Source organism: Amaranthus tricolor, chromosome 17 (genome assembly GCF_026212465.1).
Source record: "Amaranthus tricolor cultivar Red isolate AtriRed21 chromosome 17, ASM2621246v1, whole genome shotgun sequence".
Taxonomy (NCBI): Eukaryota; Viridiplantae; Streptophyta; class Magnoliopsida; order Caryophyllales; family Amaranthaceae; genus Amaranthus; species Amaranthus tricolor.
In genome coordinates, this window is record NC_080063.1 from 12,138,570 (window position 1) to 12,163,390 (window position 24,821).

General features: G+C 28.6%; 1 protein-coding gene across 1 annotated transcript; it reads right to left on the reverse strand.

Annotated features, from left to right (window-relative positions):
* Positions 1-3,160: 3,160 nt before the first annotated feature.
* Positions 3,161-11,700, reverse strand: LOC130804653 (putative glucuronosyltransferase PGSIP8). The gene is made up of 4 exons (XM_057669175.1): positions 11,123-11,700; positions 5,514-5,971; positions 4,505-4,652; positions 3,161-3,943 (listed from the first exon to the last, which is right to left on the reverse strand). Exons 1-4 carry the CDS (start codon positions 11,410-11,412, stop codon positions 3,397-3,399), a joined length of 1,443 nt encoding a protein of 480 aa, XP_057525158.1. The 5' UTR covers positions 11,413-11,700; the 3' UTR covers positions 3,161-3,396.
* Between the last annotated feature and the right edge of the window lie 13,121 nt (positions 11,701-24,821).

A 24,821-nucleotide genomic window follows, 5' to 3' on the forward strand; every position in this document is an offset into this window, starting at 1 on the left:
TCTTATGTGGTTCTATATTATGTTGTATATACTGTATTTTTTTATTCTGCTATAACTCCATAGATTTATTAATTTATTAATATTTTTGTTGAAGTGTTGATTGTTTGTCACTTATTTGTATGAGGTAAAAGATTTATAATTTTTTAATTTTGAATTATTTGTTGTACTATAATAGAATCACTTATTATATATTTGTGTAATTTTTATTCATGTTGCATGTCATACTTGATTATCAGGTTATATGTATCTACCAAAGTATTTGTGGCTCAATAGATAGAGCAGCTGCATGTTGAGCAGAAGATTTAGGGTTCGATCCATACTGCTGAGCGTAGATTTCAGTTGGGGTTTCTTGACTGCGTGTGAGGGGAACGGTATGGTTTTCCGCATCTTTCAAGAAAAAGAACCCACCCGAACCCTGCCTTATGCGAGATACTGAGAGTGTCCTTTAGCTTTATCAGGTTATTTGCATCTAACCCCAAACCCTACCTTACACAGAAGCCACACACTTTATGGAATTAGGTTATATAGAATATTGGTGTTGTTGTGAATTGACCATTATTGCCGACATATTAGTTATCTCGCATAGGAGATTAAGAAAAAATAAATCTTTTTACACACCAATTAATTTTACTAGTGAGCGATTTTATACTTGTAAATGAGTTACTTTCTTCTGTTTATTTCTAAAATTTCTTAAATTCTAACTAATCCTTTTCTATTATTAATATATAGATTTTTATTGTTGGATAATGTTAATTAATGAGAATCACAATTTTCAACATGAGGACAAAAACATGAGGACGTTCTCTTTTCTTGAACAGGTAAGATCTTAGATCTGGGTTATTATTATAATTATTTATGCGCCAATAAAACTGTTTCCAAAAAGTTCATTTAGCAAGAGACACAAAAAAGACATGAAAATTGAAAATATATGCGTAAATAATAATTGCATTTGACTTTGGGCCATGTTTATAATTTCAGCTGCACCGTGCACCTATCCAATGTAGTTGAATTTAGTTATATTTACCCATCAAATGAACTATCCGTTATACTAATAAATATCAATTAGTAGTGAGATTGATCAACTGACTAATAACAAATATTATTTTATTTAATTATTAGTAGTAAGTAATTTATCTTCCAAATAACTAAGTTTTTTTCTATTAAAGTTGCATGCCATTTGTTAATGCTATTGAGTTTTTATTATTAGAATATATTAGCATAATATCTTTTGATTACTAGAATATTTTGTATAATCTTAATGATTGTGTAGAATATTAGAAAAATATTTAGTTTCCTAAAGATATTATGCTAATATATTCTAATATTTATTGAACAAGGTTAGAAAAATTGGATGTACTAATCTTTTTCTTAGTAATAATAAAATGTTAATAATATTGACTTGTATTTGTCCATGTTGTGTATAATTTTACATAAATATCAAGCACAAGTATAATAATGAGGCAAATTATAATCATCCTAAAACAGCATCATCATCATCAACCCAATATCCTGCTCGAAGACAATAATCCTCTTAAAGCAATCTATCCAAAATTTTTATAGTAGTCACTAATATCACAACTCTATTTTGAAAGATAAAAATCGAACGAATATCAAATTGTCTAATCAAATGAAAATATAGAATTAAAAAAATATATTGTATAAAATTGTCTCATCGTGAGACGACATCATACAAACATCCCATTAATTAATAAAAGAAATAAAATTTACAGTATTTATATATAGAGTAATTTTTTTAAAAGAAATAATTTTAACTAATCCAATTCAAATCGTTGTATCTCATGACATCAATAAAAAAAATTGAGTATAAAAAACACGAAAGAAAAAAAAGGAAGTATTGTAGTGTACTGTAAAGTCACATGATTATAAATTTTATACAATTCCGAAGAAAAAGTAGCAAATAGCCTAGATACAAAATATTTATCAAGTGGGCCACCCATTATGGGGCCAATGATGGTTAAAAGACATAACTTTTGGGCTGATGAAGAAAAAATGTATTAGGATTATTTGAAAGAATACAGATCTTTTGAAGTATAAAAAAGTGGTCGTTATTTTAACCCGGTCTTGTGTGATTATTAACTTGCATCAAATAAGAAAGTGGAAACCCAAAATCGGACTTAGAAAAACTTTTTGTTTATTCACTAGATAAATTATTTATTTAAAATAATATAATTTATATTTCTTTGAAATTTGTATTATAGAATTTAAAAAGCTCTTATACATTTAAATTTTAAAGTGCAAATTAAAATGAACAAAAGAAATATTAAAGATATAAAAATTATATGTATTTATAATTTACCAATTACATATCAAAAACAAATATACTAATAATTATTAATTATCACATGTAAACTATTCAGTGAATAGATGTAACTTCAAATTGCAACGTCTAAATGTAAACAAAAGTTTCAAATTAATAGGCCCCATTTGTTAGTAATGGAGTAGTTAAACTAGGAGTATTAAACAGTTAAACACCATGCTTAAAGTTAGAGCTTAGATCAATTCATAGGTCTTGCACTCCTAATTAAACCATAAGCGTGGTCTTCAGCTGCTTGCTTTACGGTAGCTCGCAAAGCCAGCTTGCCTTTCAACTAAGATATTGTATGGGACAGCTTTTTAATAAGAATGTCACAAATTTAAAGGATGGGTTATGTATCTTAAAAATGTATGAGTAAAAAATTATGAGAAACTACCTATAAAAATAGGGTATTTGTTGAAAACTACTTATCTAAGTAGTTGAAGAGCAATTCAAACGGTCAGACTTCTGGGAAATTCAAAATTATTTGAATTCTTCTTTGAAAACAGCTCCAATAACAACAAACTTTCGTCATTAATCAAACGACGAATTAGAGTCATTACAATTATGTTCTGAAGCAAATCCGACAATGTTGTTAGAATTAGAAGTATATAATGAAAGATAATACTCCAAGTAGGGATAAATCGTACATTCATAAACTTCAAAAATGTTTTGTATAGTTTGAGCTGTCTCTGAATTACCTATGTTTATTTTTTTTTTTTTTTTTTTTTTTTGCATTTAGGCCTAGGATGATTGATCATCTATCAACACCCAAAACGTAAAACTTGTTAGTATGTTTTTATTATACCTTGTGTTAGACTATATAACATATTTTGAAGCCTCAAATATCAACTTAAATTTTTAATTGAGTCGATTCCCTGACATAATATCAGAAGCCAACGCGACAAGAAATTACAAGTTAATGTGCTCCAATATCAATAATACGCAATCAATTGATATGAATGTAATTTGTACAAGAAACATATACACTGGCCACGGATTATTCGTATACCAACTGATTCCCTGCATTTACCAATCCAAACATGCCCAATAACATACCCGAAATCCGACCCTGAATTCAATCAGTAGAGCTTGTTAAACCCAGAAACCGGTGGTGAATCACTCAATCTGCTAGGTAAAAAAGCTTCCCTTTCTATAGAAACTTGTAGAGTTGCCACAACTTTAGAGTAAGTTACCCATAAAATAGGGGAAGCACAGAAAGCATAAGCAAATACAGCAAGTGCCCTTGCAACACCATCTTTGTACCAAGGAAAAGCCATGACTAACAGCACGCCAAATGTGCCGATACATGGAGTCAACACAGCTAGTGTCGGTAAGAGGAAGGCATTGATCGCGATGGAACAAAACGAGAATGAGCCTAATAGGTAAAGGCTCCACCCTATAACAGGGTGAATTGTGTGAGGGATTATGATGAAAGGAAAAATATAAGCTGCTATGATGGATGTTATAGCCAGAAATTTGAGACTAGTGTGGTAAAGTAGAACATTTTTGGGTTCGAAACGACGATAACATAGCTTGGAGAAGCTTGGTCTGGCTAAACGGGTAAGGGTTATGATTCCCAAGTAGAGAAGCACTTCAAGTAGAACCATAGGCATTTCTGCACCATACCTACAATAGAATTTAATTTGTGTCAATTAGGGGTGTTTAATGGATCGGATAAGGGCTGGGCAGATTAAGGGTCCTTTATAATTAAAATGGGCTTAAAATGGGGCTGGGCTTACGAAAACTGGCCCGGCCCAACCCAACCCATATTTACTACTAAAACTTATTTTAATTTCCATTTACCAATTTAGAACAATTAAACTATCATTTATAATAATTAAAATGAAAAAATATTAATAATTTCATTGACATTGTCATTTATAATATTTAAATTATACATTAATTATGTTATTTAAAAAGGTTCGTTTTTGGCCCTTATTGAGCCTTTTTATAATCCGCTTCATTTTAACAATAGTAGTAGCCCGTTTTCGGCCCGGCCCTTCAAAAACGGGCTGGAGAAGGGCTCAAAATGTGGGTCCGGCCCATTAAATACCCCTAGTGCCATCTATAAATAATGGTAGTTTTGCCGCGGGATTTGAGAGGATTGGATGTACGCAACCTTAGTTTTGTCGGCTGTAATAAAGAGGTTGTTTTTGGATTGATGTTGATGAAAGTAATGAAACTTACCCAAGAGTTTTGCGACGTTGTTCATGCCATGAAAAACCTAAAGGAAGAACAGGCCATGACCACCAATACCATGGTTTCATCCATACTGCTCCAGGAAAGGTTATTACACTGTTTGGTCCACAAGGTACATTCCAACGAAGTTTTAGGTCTATAACAAAGAAAAAGAAAAGGTTACCATAACTAATAGAAGTATTATATAAAGGTTTTGCAGCAATGCATGCACTATTCTCTACTTAAAGAGATATAACAAAACTTAAGGTCTAAATTATATGTTTAAGATTGTAATTGAGTCATGGTATCAGAACTTCATGTCATGAATTTGATACCATCCAATCATTTTAATAAGGTGAAATAATATTACCGTTGTGCATAAGATAGACATGTGTTGTATCTGCAATATAAGCTCAATGAGCTATTGTGATAGAATGAGATAGACTATATATAGCATATCTAGCTAGCTTCTGCTTCCAAAAAAAATTGGCAAATAGCTAACTTTTAGCTTTTTGAACCCCTTCTTCTCAAAATAATTAGATTAAAGAGGTGCAATACTTCTAGCTAGTTAAATAACCTAACAGCTCGAGCCAACAACTAATTTTTACCAAAATTCTTTTGATTAAGTTGGTCTTTGGCAAACACTAATAACATTAGCGATTTGTTTGGTAACCGGTATTAAATGGTGGGAATAGTAATGTAAAGTTAGTGTAATTTTGGTAAGAATATCTCTTGACAAGATTAATGGTCATGCTTATTCACCTTCAACAATCCATTTTCTTTACAAAATTCATTCCAATGTACCATTTGAAAATGTGATATTAGTTGGTAATGGAAAATTGTGAAAAAAATATTTTATGATTAAAACTTTCATTACCACATGGGAATCAATAACATGATACGTATCATTAAACTGTACATTACAAATCGTTTTCATTCCCACCATTTGGTACTGATTACTGAACGGTCCGTAAAAGTATTGCTAAATCATTAAAACATGATTCAAATTAGTACTTACAGTAGTAAGAAGCATCCATTTGATACCCTAAAGGAAGCCTATAATAGCCATTAAGTTTACTACCATTAGCTGGTGGGTAAAACATAGGCATATCAAGCAAATTAGAGAAGTAGCCTCCAATAAAACCCTGATCTGCCCCATCTTCATTTGGCCTTTTCATTTGAAGTTGATAAAGCATATCTTTAAACACTTGTGCAGATGGCTGCAGCACAAACAAGCCTGTATGAAAGATACAGGGATTGATAAAAGCAGCACAAAACTGGCCACATTGAAACAATTCATCAGTGTTTTGCAAGAAAAGATTGTCAACATCAAGCATGATCACCCTTTCATACTCCAAAAGATTCCAAGCATATAACTTGTTTAGGGTTAACTTGAATCTGTCATGATCATTGTCTGCTATATATGGGTTATGTACATTTTTTACTCTCACTACCTTTAGTCCATCTTCTACTTCCCTGTCAACAATCAATTCATTCAAAGCATTAAAATCATACAATGGCATTGTACAGGTAATTCTATAGTGGTCGTTGTAATGATAAATTTATCTGTATTAAAATTTAGAATAATTTAACCTTTTTCATGACTTTTATAATCTCAATTATTAATTAACCATTTATAATCTCAATTATTGATTAACCATAAATAATTCTAACTTTGAGGATATTTTTTTAAAGTAAACTTAGTTAATCCGTTGACCTACTATAGTAGGTAATTCACTAAAAAAAGTAAACTGAAAATTAATTTAAAATTAGAGAAAAAAGTTTTGAAATTTATATAAAAAATTTTGAGTAGTAAAAAAATTAATTTTTTTCTATATTTTTTAACAATTTTTTCGACATTTTATTTTAATTTATTTTTTTTAAAAAAATAAAACTTGCTATAACAAGTCATCCGGTTACCGGGTTTACTCTATGAAAAATACACTTCAAAGTTGGGATTATTCATGGTTAATTAATAGGTTAGATTATTATAGTAAAATCATGAAAATGTTGAATTATTTAAGGTAATTTTTCCTAAAATTTATAAGACATCATTAATATTAAGTTTGAGTTTATTAACGATAAAAATAAATTTATTTGGAAACTATTGGGTATTTTTTTAAATATTTTATTTTTATTTTAATCATAATTTTAATTAGTAAGTTAAAAACAAATGGCCTAGATTTTATATGATACTAGGATAGAAAACTATTGGTAGTCTAACAATGTAAATGACTGTTTTTTGTGATCAATTAATTGAATTTTATGTCATTTTAGTTTTAAATAACAATTGATGGAAAAAGGGGCTATTATGTACTTCAAGTAATTTCCTAAATTGTTGTATAATTTTATACATAGTGTAATTTTACAGTATAATTTTCTAAATAGTGTAATTCCAATTACACTGAAATAAATGTAATTTATTCTGTAGTATAATTTTCTACGCGGTGTAATTCCAGAATTTTATCAGACAATATATAATGTTCTACATAGTACATTATATATTTCCCATTATACAATTGTGTAATTGGAATAATTGTGATTTATTGCATCCATTAATGTATAAGTTTTTCCGAAAATATACATTTGTAAATATGGTAAGTGTAGAAAATACAAATCAGTCAAATTCCATTAATACTATCCAATGAAAAAAAGAAAAATGACATGCTCACAATCAAACTTCCTTTTTGCTATTATACAATAAATTAATAGAATGTCTGATGCTATAAAAATCAACGGTTATGATTGCATGTGTAGATTGTAGAATTACCCATGTGTATTACTGATTAAGGAAACTCTTATCCAACTTTAATCAAATTATGATAAAGCTAGTCTTTTGAGAGACCGTCTTTTTGAGATACGTATCTTAAATTTAGCTCATTAAAGATTAATAATTACTTATCGTATTTTTAATGCATACTTAAATTATTTTTAACGCTTACTTACCGTATCCTTAATGCCTACTTTCAATATCTTAAATGTCTACTTACATTATTTTTAATGTCTATTTATAATATTTTAAAAAATATATAATAGACTGACCCAATTAAAGATGGTCTCTCAAATAAACAGGATTTGTGATTATGACATATGCATGAAATTTTATGGATCGGTCAGGAGATTCTATGTAAAAGCCGGGATAAAAAACATTATCTAAAATTTTGGACCAATGAACCAAAAATATTCGACCATAAAAAATTAGAAAAAAATTTGTCAAACTCGATTAAAATTCAAATCCATCATTTGAGCCCTTTTCAATTCCACGTCAATATTTTTAGTTGGATTACATTATAATTTAGATTATTGATATCCTCTTACTTTACCTTTTAGTGTCCTTAAACTTTTATCGTTTCCTTTCTATAGTGGTTTTACTTTTACTTTTATTTTTATAGGGCTTTAAATTATTTATCACGTGTAATCATGTCTCTTTATCTTCATCGAGCCGGGAGATTCCTTTGGCCGCGCTCTCCTTTATGGATATGATTTGCCGCCATCTTTCCCTCCCCAGACCATGGCCTTAGTTTTCTATGAGCGAAATATATTAGGTAGAATGATGATGACAACATTATAATTTAGTATAATTTTCAATTTCTGAATTATCATTTTTTAGCCCTAAAATGAGTAAAATTTTCTATGAAAAAATATTATATTTTATTAAAGAAAAATATAATGATAAGAAAGAAAATTAAAAATTCTTGATCTTTTAGGCCGACTCAAATTCAATCTAAAAACCCGACACTATCTAATATGAATTGAACTGATTCGATTTAAAATTTACGCCATCCAACCCAATCCGAAGGTAATCCGGCCCATGGTTTTGATCGGTTTATAATGACGATTATTGTTTTGGATTTTTGCTTTCTATCTCTTCATTATTTTCGTCGACTATTAATAGTGATTATTTCAAGAACTTCCTACTTGCTTGACATTTTTAACTTCTATAAGCATTGATGGGTGAGTGCAATATTTCCATGATTACAAAAAAGATGCACCAACCTTACACAAAAATAAGCTAAAAAAATCATCAAATGAATGTGATTTTATTGAGTAATTAATTGAATGAGATTTAAACTATTTTAACTTATAAAATACTTTATATGCAATATAAATAATATTTTTAATTAATGTAAGATCAAATATTGTATATAATATTTATTTTGATTCTAATTAACGTTTCTTATGCTCCTACTATTAAATTTTAAATAAATAAAGTAGTAAATAGTAATTATTGCATTTTTTAAGATTTAAAATTCGATTTTTACATAATTTTCGGAATCATTTATATAGTAGCTATCATCAGTCATCTTTAACCAAGAATAACTTTTTTTTATTTAAATACATAACAAGTTTAAGTGTATGAGTATCATTGGTGCTTCTTATATTAAAAACAAGTAAAGCTCTAGAACAGGTTCCACCATCCTTCCTAATTTTTCTGGACTCATTCTAGTTCATCACCTTCCTTTGGGCCCCACAATAAAAAAGGCACTTTCCGGCTACATTTTTTAAAACTTTATTATTTTATTGGAAAATGTTTTGTGTTGAAGTCTAATTTGAACGGATCTCTGAGGGTGTGCGAGGTAATTAATCGTATATGGCCTTTTTTTTTTTCCCATGTATGAAAAAGTTAATCAGAATAAAGAAATATGTGAAGTATATTGATAGAATAAATATATTTGTTATAAATAAGACGTAACAAAGCCACCAAAATTTTAAAAAACGGCTTTGATAAATATGAGGAATTCGTATCCCAGGTCACAACTCGTAAAATTAGTGGTAAAGTATGATTTTAGGTGAGGCAGGAAAATTGTTTTTAAAAATTTTGATAAAGGGGCTGAAATTACAAATATTTTAGGAAATGATTTTGTTATGTTGACAATAAGGTTAATTAACTAGTATTTTAACTTTTAACATAAAATAATTTATAGGCCGAATATACCATATATAAATTACATTTTCGATGATTTTTAAAAATGGATTATGATCTATCTTCGGCCTTATGTTGTCTTCACTATTAGCTAGTGGAGTGGTCGTTATTCTTTATCCTCACGTTTTTCACCCCTCCTAATACAATTTTTAATCAATGATTATCTATGTCTAAAACTTATGAAAAATTAATAATTTTAAAATAAATTCAATTACATTTTTTCTGATTTAAAAATCATCAAAAACGAATATTTTCATTATTGATCATAATAAGCAAATAAAACTCAGAGAACATTTATGTAAGGATTTCTTTTATTAATATGTCAATTCACAAAATATAACAAAAATATAATAATTTATATTATTAACATTTTTTTATTTTCTTAAACCAATATGTAATTGAAAGCACTATATATAATCAAATAGAGTATGAGTTTGAGAGTAGAGTCTTTTTAATTTATAGGATAGGATTTCAAGTGTTACAAGTGTACATTTAAAAAACAATTACAAGTATAGCACGTATGAAACTATGAAGAACCGGGGGCTAATTTATGTTGTTAAATAATTGTTTTAATTAATGATAATATATACCGACCTCTCGAGTTATGACTAACTAAAATAATACTCTATGTTGTGATCAGATGTCTTGTTTATTTGTCAGTATTATTTACTAATCGCTTTTAATTTGTATTTCATTTAAAGGTTATAAGTTAAAAAATATAATCAGGTAAAATCTTATTTAATTATTTTAATATACATTTTATCAATATTAACTATTTAGAATTCCTAACACATATAATTAGATATATTTAAAATTAAAATAATATATCGATAAATTTGCAAAATAACATAAACATTTTATTTGAATAGGAGATAGTATATCTGAAAATTACATTTGTCAAGTTAACTTAAAACGCGTCGTCTTAATATCTGTTAAGGATGACATAGCTCTACCCAATACCACCCAAATACTTGAAATTTTTGGTCTCATTCAAATGGTTGACATCTGCACTTGGAGTAATTAATATTTTAATCATCATTATGCCTCCAAAATCATTTCAAATGATCGATTTACGTAGATATTTAATTTTTGTTTAATAAAATATCAATAACATTTTCTACATACATGATAATTTTTTTATATAAAATTTTTTTATCAAAAATTTTCGTAGATAATATAAATTAACATGATGAATTGTGTACAAATACAATTATCAAGAATAGGACAAGAGTATCCTTAAATATTTTTTTTTCAATGATTTTTTTATAATGTGTATTATCACAAACAATTACTTCTTTTCAAATTTGTTACACTGTATATAAAAGCTATAACAATAATTTGCGTGATGTAGCAAATTAAAAAAAATAGGAATATAAATTACTTCATTTGTCTTCCTTAATTTGCACGACTTTTTATTTTAGTTTGTTTATTGATTTTCATTATTTTTTTGGCATTAGTCTCACTCTTTTTCTTTAAATCTCATCTACGAACTTATTTTTTCTCTTCATCTTAATTACTTATTTCAATTATCGACTGATTTTTATATTCTCTAACTCATTTTTGTTTTTCACTAATTTTCAACAAAAAAATAACACTCCATATGTTAAATGAAAGCGACATAGAGAGTGAATAATTTATTGCTTAAAAAAAGTATGAAGAAGCTAGAAAAGTATAGAAAAGAGATGAAGAAAAAGCGAACTTACATGGAGTGAACCCAATGAAGAGGAACATCAATGGAGGCAATGACAACAAGATCAGCTTGAACATGTAGTTTATAAAGAGATCTCATCATGACTCTTGTAGCAACATAAAATTCATAATCTCTTGGTGTTCCCATGTACATCATTGTAGCATATGCATTCTTATTCTTATTCTTATTCTTATTCTTGTTCTTGTTTAGTTTTTGTTGTACTGATATTCCCCTTGCAACCACCACAGCCGACAATAATAACAAACTTATAACCACCGCAAACTCCACCCTTGGTCGCTTCATCGGAGATGATGATGATGATCGTACTATAATCAATTAATATCTCGACTTTCGTCTTTTAATATTTGATTAAGGAAAGAATGAATCAAAGAATCAGGATTAATTAGGAATCTTAAGATAATGGGAGTATTTATAATAATAATAATAATGATAATTTGATGTACCTGGCTAGTGCTTACCAAAAGGTACGTTTTAAGCTACTTAAGGGTTCAATATATCATATATGTGTATCTAGGGGAGGAAGAAGTTCCGAGGATGGGTTTTTAATTGTATGTCCAATAAAGAACTGGATCAACTTAACGCTGACTGGTCATGCTCCAAAGGACCTAACTACAACTATGTATAAATGTTTGGTTGCTCTCTATCCTTTGGATTTGCCTTTGACTTTATCAACGGATGGGATTTTCTACTATAATGTTTTTATTTTCTTTTATTTGGTTTCTTCATTCAGGATTAATATCAATTCAAGTTAATTGATGAAGTCGGAGGGTTAGGTAAAATTAAACTCAGGCTTTATTTTTAAAAAATGATATTTGCTCTAACGGAAATAAAATCTAATTTTTAGTATTGATGCATTGTACGTGTTTATTATATTGTTATTTGTTTCCCTCAAAAGCTTAATACGAGTACATAGCTATTATTACTCCTACATATACAATTGACATTCTAATATTGCTCCTAACAATATTCTATAGAAACCCGTTCAAAATATATATATATTATTGAAATATAGTGTGAAAGATAATTAATGAATTTATCATAATGTGAATGCATTCAATATAATTGTAGATGAACTTGCCTATAAATATGAAAGTTCACCAATGTAAAAAAACACATCAATGAATAAAAACATCTCTATCTTATAATTTTTACTCATTCTATTTCCTCCTTATCTCTCTAAGTTTTAACACGTTATCAGCACCTGCTCTACCCTTAATAATCAAGAAGGTAATATTTTTTAAAACCTAATTAAGCATTTTTTTTTTCTTCATCGATACCCACAAATGGACCAACAATCAAGTGGTATCAACATCGTCATCCAAGTTGTTTCTAACACATTTTTATATTTTATAATTGAGCATAATTCCATACCCTTTACTACAAACCTAGCAAGGACTGATTTAAATCAGCTCCAACATAATAATCCCAATAATACTAATGGTCCACCAGTACTAGCAACTCATAATTCACATGTACGACCAACTAATAATCCACTAGTTCCACCGACTAATATTCCACCAGTACGACCAATAAATAATAAACCCTCACCAAGTAATAAAAGAACCAAAGATGATGAGGGAGAAACAAGTACTAAACTGCAAGATAAATAACCCCTTAAATAATTTATTGGACAATACGTCAACTTTACGGATGACAAGGACAATTTATTGCTTTTGTTATTATTTTATTTTATACTGCCTATATGGCTGGTTAATTTTTTTTTTACCGTCCATGTAGTATTATTTATTTCTTTTGTTGCTCTTTAAACCGCCTATATGGCTGGCTAATTGTTTTTCTTTGACCGCCTAAATAGACGGTTAGCATTTTTTTTTCATTCTCGTATATTTATATGTGCATTTTTTTATTTGCAGTATTTGCATTTATATCCATGTGCATTTTTTTATTTACCTTTTACTTTACATATTTCTTTTAAGTATACATAAATAATACGGTATATTGTACAATTTGGGATTACCCTCTATAAAATCGGATTACCCCAATTTTTTTTACCACATACCCCTTATCCTTTCAACTTTACTCTTTACATCAAAAATCCTCCTTCTCCTTCTTCCTTCCACCGACAATGTACCACCCTCTATAACACTCAGCGAGTACAATTCAACATTATACCGAATTGCATCAATGTTGAAATATTGTGAGCACCCGGTGACTGATGCAGAAATGATTAAACTCACATTATCTACTTTTCATCCATCAAACATTATTCTGCAACAACAATATAAAGAAAGAAATTTCAAAAGATATTTAGATCTGAGTGTAGTACTCTCAAGCTGAACAACATAATGATCTTGTCTGGAAAAATCACACACTCTACTAAAACACATGTGCCTGAAGCACATGCTGTTGAAAATAAAGGCCGTGGAAATTATAATAACCGTGGTAGAGGACGCGAAAATTTCCGAGGAAGAGGACGAGGACAAGGTCATGGAAATTTTAATGGACATGGTAGAAAGTTTCAAGGATTCGGTAGAGGCCACTTTCCCCAAAATTGTCAAAATAGTCATTACAATAATAATTCTCGAAGGGGAAAACAAGTTGGATATCACAATAAAAATAGCCATCAAGAAGAAAAAGAAAGTATTTGTTACAAATGTGGCATGACAGGGCATTGGGCACGTACATGTCATATTGCGAAACATTTGGTGGAGCTGTATCTAGCTTCCCAAAAGAAAAAGCGAAAAGGTGTGGAAGCAAACTTTAATGAAGCAAGCACCTCAATGTCTAATGTCGATCCTTAAAATAAAGCAAGCACGTCAATGCCTAATCTTGACCTTTCAGACTTCTATTTAGATGTCGATGAGAATGATAAAGAATATGACGAAGACATTTGAATTTTTCTTAACAATGTTGTGGTGCTTATTTAGTTGTATTTCCTTTTTATATGCAATCGCCTTTTTATGTATTGATATCATCTAATGTTAATGTAATTTTATTTTAACTATCTATTTATTTAATATGAAGATATGGATCAGTTTGAAAATGGATTTAAATATCAATGCCTCTTAGATAGTGAAACAACTCACACTATCCTAAAGCACAAAGAATACTTTTCTGAGTTGAAGATGGTGAAAGCAGATGTCACCACAATCTCTGGAACTACTACGCTAATAGAAGGATATGGAAAAGCTCAAATAATACATCCTTACAGGACAAAACTAGTAATTAATGATGCTTTATATTCGAGTAAATCTCGACGAAATCTCATAAGTTTCAAAGAAGTACGCCAAAATGGTTGTCATTTAGAAACAATGACCAAAAATCATACTGAATATTTATGCATCAAATCTGAAAAATGCGGTGAGAAAAACATTCATGAAAAATTACCAGCATACTCATCGGGATTATATCGCATGCATATAAAACCGGTTGAGATAAACATGGTGTCTAACCAGAAGTTAGATAATAAAGAAATGATGAATTTATGGCATGACCGATTGGGTCATCCTGGTGTGGGAATGATACGAAAAATTATTGAAAATTCAATTGGGCATCCAATGAAGAAAATGAAAATTCTCCAACCAAATGAATTATCATGTTCTGCATGCTCACAAGGCAAATTGATAATTAGACCATCTTTAAATAAAATTGCTACTGAAACTCCTAAATTTTTAGAAAGAATTCATGTAGATATATGTGTGCCAATTAATTCTGCTTTTGGGCCATTTAGATATTTTATGGTATTGATTGATACCTCAACACGATAGTCACATGTAAGTCTCCTACAAACTAGAATTGTGGCATTTGCGAAATTACTTGCTCAAATCATTCGATTGAGAAATCAATTATCAGATTATACAATTAAGCGAATAAGGCTTGACAATCCCAGAGAATTTACATCTCAAACTTTTAATGATTATTGTACGTCAATTGGAATTAACGTAGAACATCCAGTAGCTCATGTTCATATTCAAAATGTTCTGGCTGAATCATTGATTAAAAGACTCCAATTAATAGCAAGACTATTATTAATGAGGTCGAAATTGCCATCATCTGCATGGAGCCATGCAATAATACATGCATCGTCATTGATAAGATTGAGACCAAGTGCTTATCATAAATATTCACCACAACAATTAGTGCATGGTCGAGAACCAAATATATCACACTTGAAAATATTTGGATGTGCAGTATATGTCCCTATTGCACCACCCCAACGTACAAAAATGGGTCCACAAAGAAGGATGAGAATTTATGTTGGATTTGAATGCCCATCAATTATCAAATATTTAGAACCAATGACTGGTGATTTATTTAATGCTAGATTTGCAGATCGTCATTTTAATGAGACAATATTCTCATCCTTAGGGGAGAGAATGTGGACCCAAATAAGAAGGAAATAGATCTCACATGGAATGCAATGCATTTGAAAATATATGATCCAAAAACGAATGCTTCTGAACAAGAAGTTAGAAAAATTGTCCATAATCAATATATTGCTAACAAATTACCTAATGCATTTGTAGAAACAAAGCAAGTGATAAAATCATATATTCCTGCGGCAAATGTTCCGGCACGAATTGAAATTCCCATTGATAACAAAGCCACCGAAAATGAATCTATTGCACGCCAGAAGCGTGGAAGACCACTTGGTTCAAAGGATTTGAAACAAAGAAAATCCAAAAGGTTGATTGAAATGGCAAATGTTATCAATATTACTTCTTCAAGGAATTGTAAAGAAACAAGTTTTGGAGATGAGGATGAAAATCTCAGAGAAGAAGAAAATAATGATATCGAAGATAACAATGAAATTTCGATTAATTACATTTCAACTAAAAGGCAAATAAATCGAAAGAATGTTATTGTTAATGACGCACTTGCTCATTCAATCGCCACCGAAATAACACTTGATGAAAATGATATAGAACCAAGAACGATACAAGAATGTCGGCGTTGAAATGATTGGCCAGAATGGAAAGATGCTATTCAAGCGGAATTAAAGTCACTTGAGAAACAAGAAGTTATTGGACAAATTACCCAAACACCAAATGGTATAAAACCGGTCGGCTATAAATGGGTGTTTGTAAGAAAAAGAAATGAGAAAGATGAAGTGGTTAGATATAAGGCACGACTTGTAGCACAAGATTTTTCCCAAAGACCAGGGATTGATTATGAAGAAACATATTCTCCAGTAGTAGATGCGACTACACTAAGATTTTTGATAAGTCTAACTGTCTCAAACAGTTTGCAAATGCGACTTATGGATGTTGTGAGCGCATATTTATATGGTTCACTTGATATAGAAATTTATATGAAAGTCCCTGAAGGATTTAAGTTGCCAAAAAATCACAAATCACGAGAAATGTTTTCCATAAAGCTGAAAAGGTCACTTTATGGTCTAAAACAATCTGGAAGAATGTGGTACAACCGTCTTAGTGAATATCTCCTGAAAGAAGGATTCAAAAATGATCAAATCAGTCCTTGTGTATTTATTAAACGGACTCAATTAGGATTTTCTATAATTGCAGTTTATGTTGATGATTGAAATATCATTGGAACTCCCAAACAGCTTGAACAAACTGCAAAATATTTGATGAAAAAATTTGAAATGAAAGATCTTGGGAAAATAAAATTTTGCCTTGGATTACAAATAGAGCACTTAAAGGGTGGAATCTTTGTGCACCAATCCAACTATACAGAAAATGTTCTAAAAAGATTTCATATGGACAAAGCTCATCCGCTGAGCTCTCCAATGATAATGCGATCATTAAAATCAAAAAATGATCCATTTCGACCTTGTGAAGAAGACGAGGAGATTCTTGGCCCTGAAGTGCCATATTTAAGCGCAAGTGGAGCTTTGATGTATCTACCTAATAATACAAGACCTGATATTGCTTTTGCTGTTAATTTATTAGCTAGATATAGCAATTCACCAACAAAGAGACATTGGAGTGGGATAAAACATTTGTTGCGCTACCTTTGAGGAACTAAAGATCTTGGACTATTTTATCGATCAAAGCAAGATGCTACTCTTGTTGGATATGCAGATGCTGGATACTTATCAGATCCCCATAAGGCTAAATCATAAAATGGATATGTATTCACATATGGAGGTACCGCAATATCTTGGAGATCTACGAAACAGACACTGACAGCTACATCATCAAACCATGCAGAATTAATCGCCCTTTATGAAACAAGCAGAGAATGCGTTTGGTAAGGTCAGTAATTGGTTACATTCAAAAAGAATGTGGGATAAACTCGATAATAAATTCTCCAAATGTAATTTTTGAAGATAATACCGGTTGTATTGAACAAGTTAGTGAAGGCTTCATAAAAGGGGATAGAACCAAACAAATAACACCAAAACTTTTCTTTGCACATGACCTCCAGAAGTATAAAATAGTAAAAGTCAAACAAATTCAATCAAGTGAAAATCTTGTAGATTTGTTCACAAAGTCCCTTGCATCAAAGAGATTCGAGCAACTTGTATATAAAATTGGAATGTGTCATCTACGAGATATCTGTTGAACTCAGGGGGAGAATCATACTCACTGCACTCTTTTTCCCTTTGTTTAGGTTTTTATCCCATTGGATTTTTCTTGACAAGGTTTTTGACGAGGCAGTATTAAATAGAAATATTGTAATAGTATTTTACTCTTTTTTTACATAATTAGAATGCATTCAAGGGGGAGTGTTGAAATATAGTGTGAAAGGTAATTAATGAATTTACCAAAATGTGAATGCATTCAATGTAATGGTAGATGAACTTGCCTATAAATATGGAAGTTCACCGATGTAAAAAAATACACCAATGAGTAAAAACATCTCCATCTTCTAACTTTTACTCATTCTATTTCCTCCTTATCTCTTTAAGTTTTAACACACACACATACACACACACACACATATATATATATATATATATATATATATATATATATATATATATATATATATATATATATATATATATATATATATATATATATATATATATATATATATATATAAATATGTATATATATATGTGTATATATATATATATATATATATATATATATATATATATATATATATATATATATATATATATATATATATATATATATATATATATATATATATATATATATAAATATGTATATATATATGTGTATATATATATATATATATATATATATATATATATATATATATATATATATATATAAATATGTATATATATATGTGTATATATATATATATATATATATATATATATATATATATATATATATATATATATATATATATATATATATATATATATATATTCTATAGAATATTTACATACCATAAGTCCACAACTTCTCTTATTCTATAGAATATTTACAGCCTCAATCGGGCGGATTCGTTGCAGAAACTTCTCTTATTCTTTCTCTTATTTTATAGACCCCAACCATAGTTTTCTGTGAACGGGATATACTGGATATGATGATGGTGATGAAGTCTATAACTAATGCCAATATTATTCCTAATATGACCAAATGTCCCAATGGTTTTTTTAATAAAATGTTCATCAATTACTTTTTGTTTGTAATTTATTCGCAATTTATAAGTTTAAATATAGTCAAGTGGGATTACATTTATTCGCAATTAAAGATATTTATGATTAAAATAGTAAATTAACCAATATGTAAAACCACATAAGATATTTAATTACTCTGTTTGTTTTTTTTGTCTTTTTGTTTACTTTTTGCACATGTTTTTAAAGCAAATTTAGAGATTTAACATCTTTAAATACACATAATAAAAAATTATAAAAAATATATATAATAAAAAAGTATACATTAAGACAAATCTAACGAAATTTCACATAAATATATTTTATCTTCTAAATATATCTAAAAAATATTAATTAAATTTCTCTGTTTTTAAAGTAAAATATTCCAAATAAAAACAACTCTAGAAAAGAATAATACAGAGTCCCTGACATTAACAATTTTAATAAGAGGGTGTAGAGCTCTAGTTAGTAATTACTCCCAATTCCTATCACGTATGAGTACTTAGTTTCTATCCCAATTCCTATCCCAATTCTTAAAGTGAAGTATGACTTAGTTTTTATGTTCCTTAACAACTAAAGTACAGATTTGACTTGGTTTGACTATTAAAGACTTCATTTAAATTTTAAGTTTCAAATATGAATTAGTGAATAACCATAGTCTTTAAAGTTTAAACCATGATTATATTGTTTTGGATTTTCATACTTTTATATTTAAATTGACATGTTGGATTTCACTAGTTTTATTATTTTTTAGTCCTTTTCAAGAAGATTAAAAATTTACAGTGGTATGTGCTACATTTTTGTTTTTGGAAAAACTTAAGTAGCAAAAACTAATTTGATCCTAGACAGCAAATATTATTTATAAAAAGTAAAAATAATAAAATTAATGAAAGTGTCCTAATTAAAAGGTGTTAAATTGTATATTTATTTAAAATTATTTGTAAATTATAACTTTAAAGTTTATGTCATTTGCAAATTGTAGATTCATTGTTTTTTTTGTTTTGGGAATTACAATCACTAAAGCATCAATATCTACATCATTCAGGCCAAATCATAGGATATCCACCATTTTTGTGGTCGAATTCTATGATTTAGCCTAAACGCTATCGACATTAATTAACACTTTGATGACTATAATTAGAAAAAATAATATTAAAATTTAATTCGCAAATTATTATTCAATTTATTTTGCAAACACTTGTAACAAGTAGTAATGTACAGTTTTGAATCAAGTAGGCAGTTGATTAGGAGATATTTACAACTTACAAGTTTCCATATTTCTTAGAAATCAAATCAACTTCCAAATTGTGTTACGCTATTTCATAAAATTAGATATATCAACCAGAATTTGCGGGAAGATTTATTACATTGTACATATGATCACAACAAATTATATGGTTTTGAACAACCATACTAAACTAATAAGTATTAACTACATATATAGTGTATTTTTTTTTTCATTTCCATTATACATAATGTTTGACAACTGGTTATAAATTGTTTTATTGTTAATATATAGTTGATATATGGTTATATAAGTCATCTATTAGTTAATATATATATTTAGTAAAATCAATCATTAATTGTTGGATCGTTAGAAAAAAGTGAGTTTAAATTGGCCTTTTATTTTCACTTAAGATGTTATCTTTTTGTATAGCTTTTTTTTTTTTTTAATAAATTATTTGACCAATTAACAAATGACAAATTAAAAGTTTAAAATTAAAGCTAATAAATAGTTTTAAAAGTCAATGAAGAAACGACTAAGATCAAAATATAGCATGCAAAAATGAGGTTTTTTTAATCAATGTCATATGACTCTTAATCTCTTCCTTGCACTTTGACTTTATAATCAAACTTCAACAAACTCCCAATATGCATTCAATCATGTTTTCGTAATTTTTTTTTTTATGTCGTGACATATTATTGTACTCGTTTCGTTTTCTATATATACTTTTATCATGCACTCTAATTACTCCTTCGATTCTTTTAAGTTATTCTCAAGGAACCAACTCAACCAAAAGCTTAAGCTTATGGTTGAGGCCCCAGAATATGTTATATACTCTAACACGCCCCCTCACACGAGACCTCATTGGGCTAGAAGTGTGGATGCGCATAGGCGCTGAATATTCCACTTTAAATGAGGGGTGGTTGAGATTCGAACCCATGACCTCTCACGTTGGCTCTGATACCATGTCAAGGAACCAACTCAACCAAAAGCTTAGGCTTATGGTTGAGGCCCCAGGATATGTTATATACTCTAACAGTTATCCCATTTAGTTTTCGCACACTATCTAATGCACAAATTTAATTTTAACTATCTCTAATTGTGCATAATTAAAAATTATAAAATTTGATATTAATAAAATTTACATCGAGACGAATTTGTGTTAATTTACATTGTGCATAATTTTAACTATCTATATAAAATTTGTGTTAATTTCTTTATTTTGTTTGAACGAGCAACGCTATGCAAATGAAGCTCTATTTTCTCGTCTTTGTTATTTAACAATTTTGTTGCGTTATGATTTCATGCAATCTGATATAATATTTTAAAATTAATATCTTTAATTACGTCTAACTAGAATTACAAAAAAAAAAATGATATTTGTAAAATATTTTTTTGACAAATTAACAAGTTCTCGATTACTTGATAATGTAATTTCTTACAAATTAATAAGAAAATTAAGAACAAAGTTAATCTATAAAAAAAATATAAAAAATAAAAGGGTCCATTTAGTTATGACCTGAGAAAAATATTCTATAGTTCAAATATTATTAAATCTAAATTTCATTATCATGTAGAAGTATATTGAAAGTTTCAAAGGTGTATTAAAGTAATCATAAATTTTTGTGAGAGACGGTCTCTTTAAGAGACTATTTTTAATTGGGTAGGCCTATAAAACAATGTAGAATAAGAGTATGCATTAAACTTTAATAAATTGGACCTGAAAAACGTCTTTCAGAGAGAGAGTTTCTCAGGAGACTGGGTGGTGAGTAATACACTGATACTGCTTTTGACAAATCTTGGTATTTTGGGCTTGAAAACAAGCCCAGAAAACTACCCAAGCATTAACCCCTTTGCAAAAAGGCCTGGGATGCCAGTCAGAAAACGAAAATTTGAAATGTATAAGACAATTTATCAAAAAAATAAACAAATAATATAAGTTTCAACTTTATTCTAAAAATAAGCAAGAAATTCCTTCTATGTAAGCCCAATATGGCTTTACAACTAGTTCAGTATTTAAGTGCAGCTTCCAAAGAAAAGCCCAGTTGCTACTATCTCTAAAAACATTTCACATATTCTCAAATGAGAAGGTCTCACAATAGAACGATATGTATTGGACTGATCCAATATATAGTTACGATACTAAAGTGATCACTTGCAACCTTAAAATAATTACTTGCAACTTTAAAGTGATATAGTTTTATGGTTAGATTGATCACTTATAACCTTAAGATGATTACTTACAATTTCAAAGTGATCATTTAGAGAAATTGGCTAATTATATTGATCACTTAAAATAATGAGTTAATTTCATACAAGACTTGCTGAAAATTTTTACCAAAATCATCTATTCACTATTCCCTATAAATAGGAGTATTATATTTGTTGAAATTATTGGAACAATTTAGAGAAAATTATAACATCTCTAATTATATATATATATATATATATATATATATATAAAAGGAAAAATGAGGAAGTATTAAAGATTAATGTTCAAGTCCTTTAATATATATGAATTACAAAGAACAAATTGAAAGAAACGAATAAAACCAACCAAGCAAATCAAATTTAAACGAGTTGCTGCTCGTTTGAGCACCTAGTTGCTTGTTCTAGCATTTTGTTGGTTTAGCTGACAAAAAATAATGTTTTATGATTTTGGCATTTTTTTCACTTGTACTGAGACAAATTTTCTTAAATGGAAACTCTATTTTTGTAGATAAATGAATTTTATACGTAAGATTGTATTTTCTCATTATAACTAATAATTTAATTATTAGTTATTAGACATGAAATAAAGAGATAAATCATTCATAAAACTCTATAAATAGGGAGAGTACAACACATGAGGATGAAAATACACTTTCAGACTTTGAAATCTGATTTCTTTTTATCTATTTCGCTGTACATTTGATCATATAAATAGAATTATTTAAAAAAACTAGAGGATGCTTGTGGATATTACTGTGTGGTATCGAATCAACATCCGTCCAAGGACTTCCTCTACCAAGTTCCATTTATTTCATTTAAATAATCAATTTGGATAAGGGATCAAACTTGATTACACAAATATAATCGACAATTTCAATTATTCTCTCTAAAGTCCACACTAAGGTAGTTGATTACCATCACATTAACAATAATATAATATCTAAATTCTAAAATACTTAAAACTTTAACAAATTACTTGCAATTATGATATTATTTGTAAAAACAATTTACTTATTAATTTATAATATAACACTTTCAATACCAATCTAAAAAAATGATCGAGTAAAAATTATCTAAAAATTTAGGTTCAAATCTATTTAAACCATGATTATAATATAAGTTATTTAATTAAAAACGTTATTAACTGTTCAGTATTCAAAAAAAATGATTGTTCAGCTTCCTCTACACAGGTGTCATTATGTAATTAAACTCAAATTCTTATAAAAAAATTAATACTTACCCAAACTAAAAGGAAATTCAATTCTCAAACTAATAACACATAATAGTAATACAATAATTACACAAAATTTCCATCAATAATATTCCCATAAACTACAAATGCAATCTGCTGTAGTAAGTTCTTGATTTTACTAATCAAGGAGGAGAAAATGGAGATCTAATTACTAACAAATAAAAAAAAGGAATTTAATTACAAAAGAAAGCTCAGAAAACTAAACAATGATACCTTAGCTTGCTGCTTGCAAAACAAAGGGGTGTTTGGCAATACTTAATAGCTGATTATTGATTTGACCACCTGATCTAATCAATTGGTTTTATCGGCTGATATTAAACTCACTGCTAAGCAGCTTGTTTATTATAATAATAAATTGTATCAACCAATTAATTTATCAAATATTAACATTGAATAATTTAACCACAAAACCATCTATTTGAATCAAAATAATCTAAAATTTACCAATAAGCTAAATTATTTTACAAAACACCCCAAAAATAAGAAAATCAAAGAGCAAGCATAGAAAGAATATGGAGACTTTCTTCATCATCATGTCTTAAAGACATATGTGAATCTCTAGCAAGATCAATTCTCTCCCTTACCAATCGAATTGCTCGATCCCATCTATTATTGTTTTGATTCTCATCATTTCTAGAGTTTCTCGCAAAGATTTGTGCAAACTGAAAAATCAAAAATCTGGATGATGAAATCCAATCATGGGGATTAACTTGAACACTTAAACAAAGCTTAACAAGAAAAGGCCAGATCAAATTTGCTGCTAATCCAGGACTGGCACCTGCTGCTCCAATACTTCCTGCTCTTGACAGATGAATTGCTGCTACTACCATTAAGTGCATACCCATCTTTATCAATTTCCTGCTTATCTTTCTTAAAAGTTTATTACTTTAGTGGTAGTATACTTCTAGGTAAGTAGGCTTTTTCTTTTTCTTTCTTTGTTTTTTTTTTTGCTTTATTAAAGCTTTAGTTTTAGATGATTATATATATGGATAATAATGATGGCAGTGAGGCGAGATATTATTATATGGATAATGGTGTTTTGAAATTTCTGTTTATAAGAGATATTTATTTGCATGTTTGTCTAGTAATTTATCTCTCCTATTAACTTTTTGCTATAAATATAATCATATAACATAACATAGAAAATTAGATTTTCTCTTAAAAAGGAAAGAAATGTCTAAATATGATAAAAAGATAAATTAAATATAATAATAAGACTCGCTTTAGAGTAAATCTAATTGCAGAAATTTACATTATACTTATACGTTGATCAATGTGTACTTTTGTTAGGATTAGTTTATTAGGAGTACTTCTATTTGCTTAATTAAAAATTAAAACAAATCTAATATTATGAAAGTTGGCGATTAGAATATTTAAATAAGATTTTAATTAATTATATTTTTTCTTATAAATCAACTATAACATCTAAAATAAGTTTAATAGATAAATAGTACTCCTTCCGTTTTAGTAACTTTGCCTCTTTTGGTTTTTTACAGTAT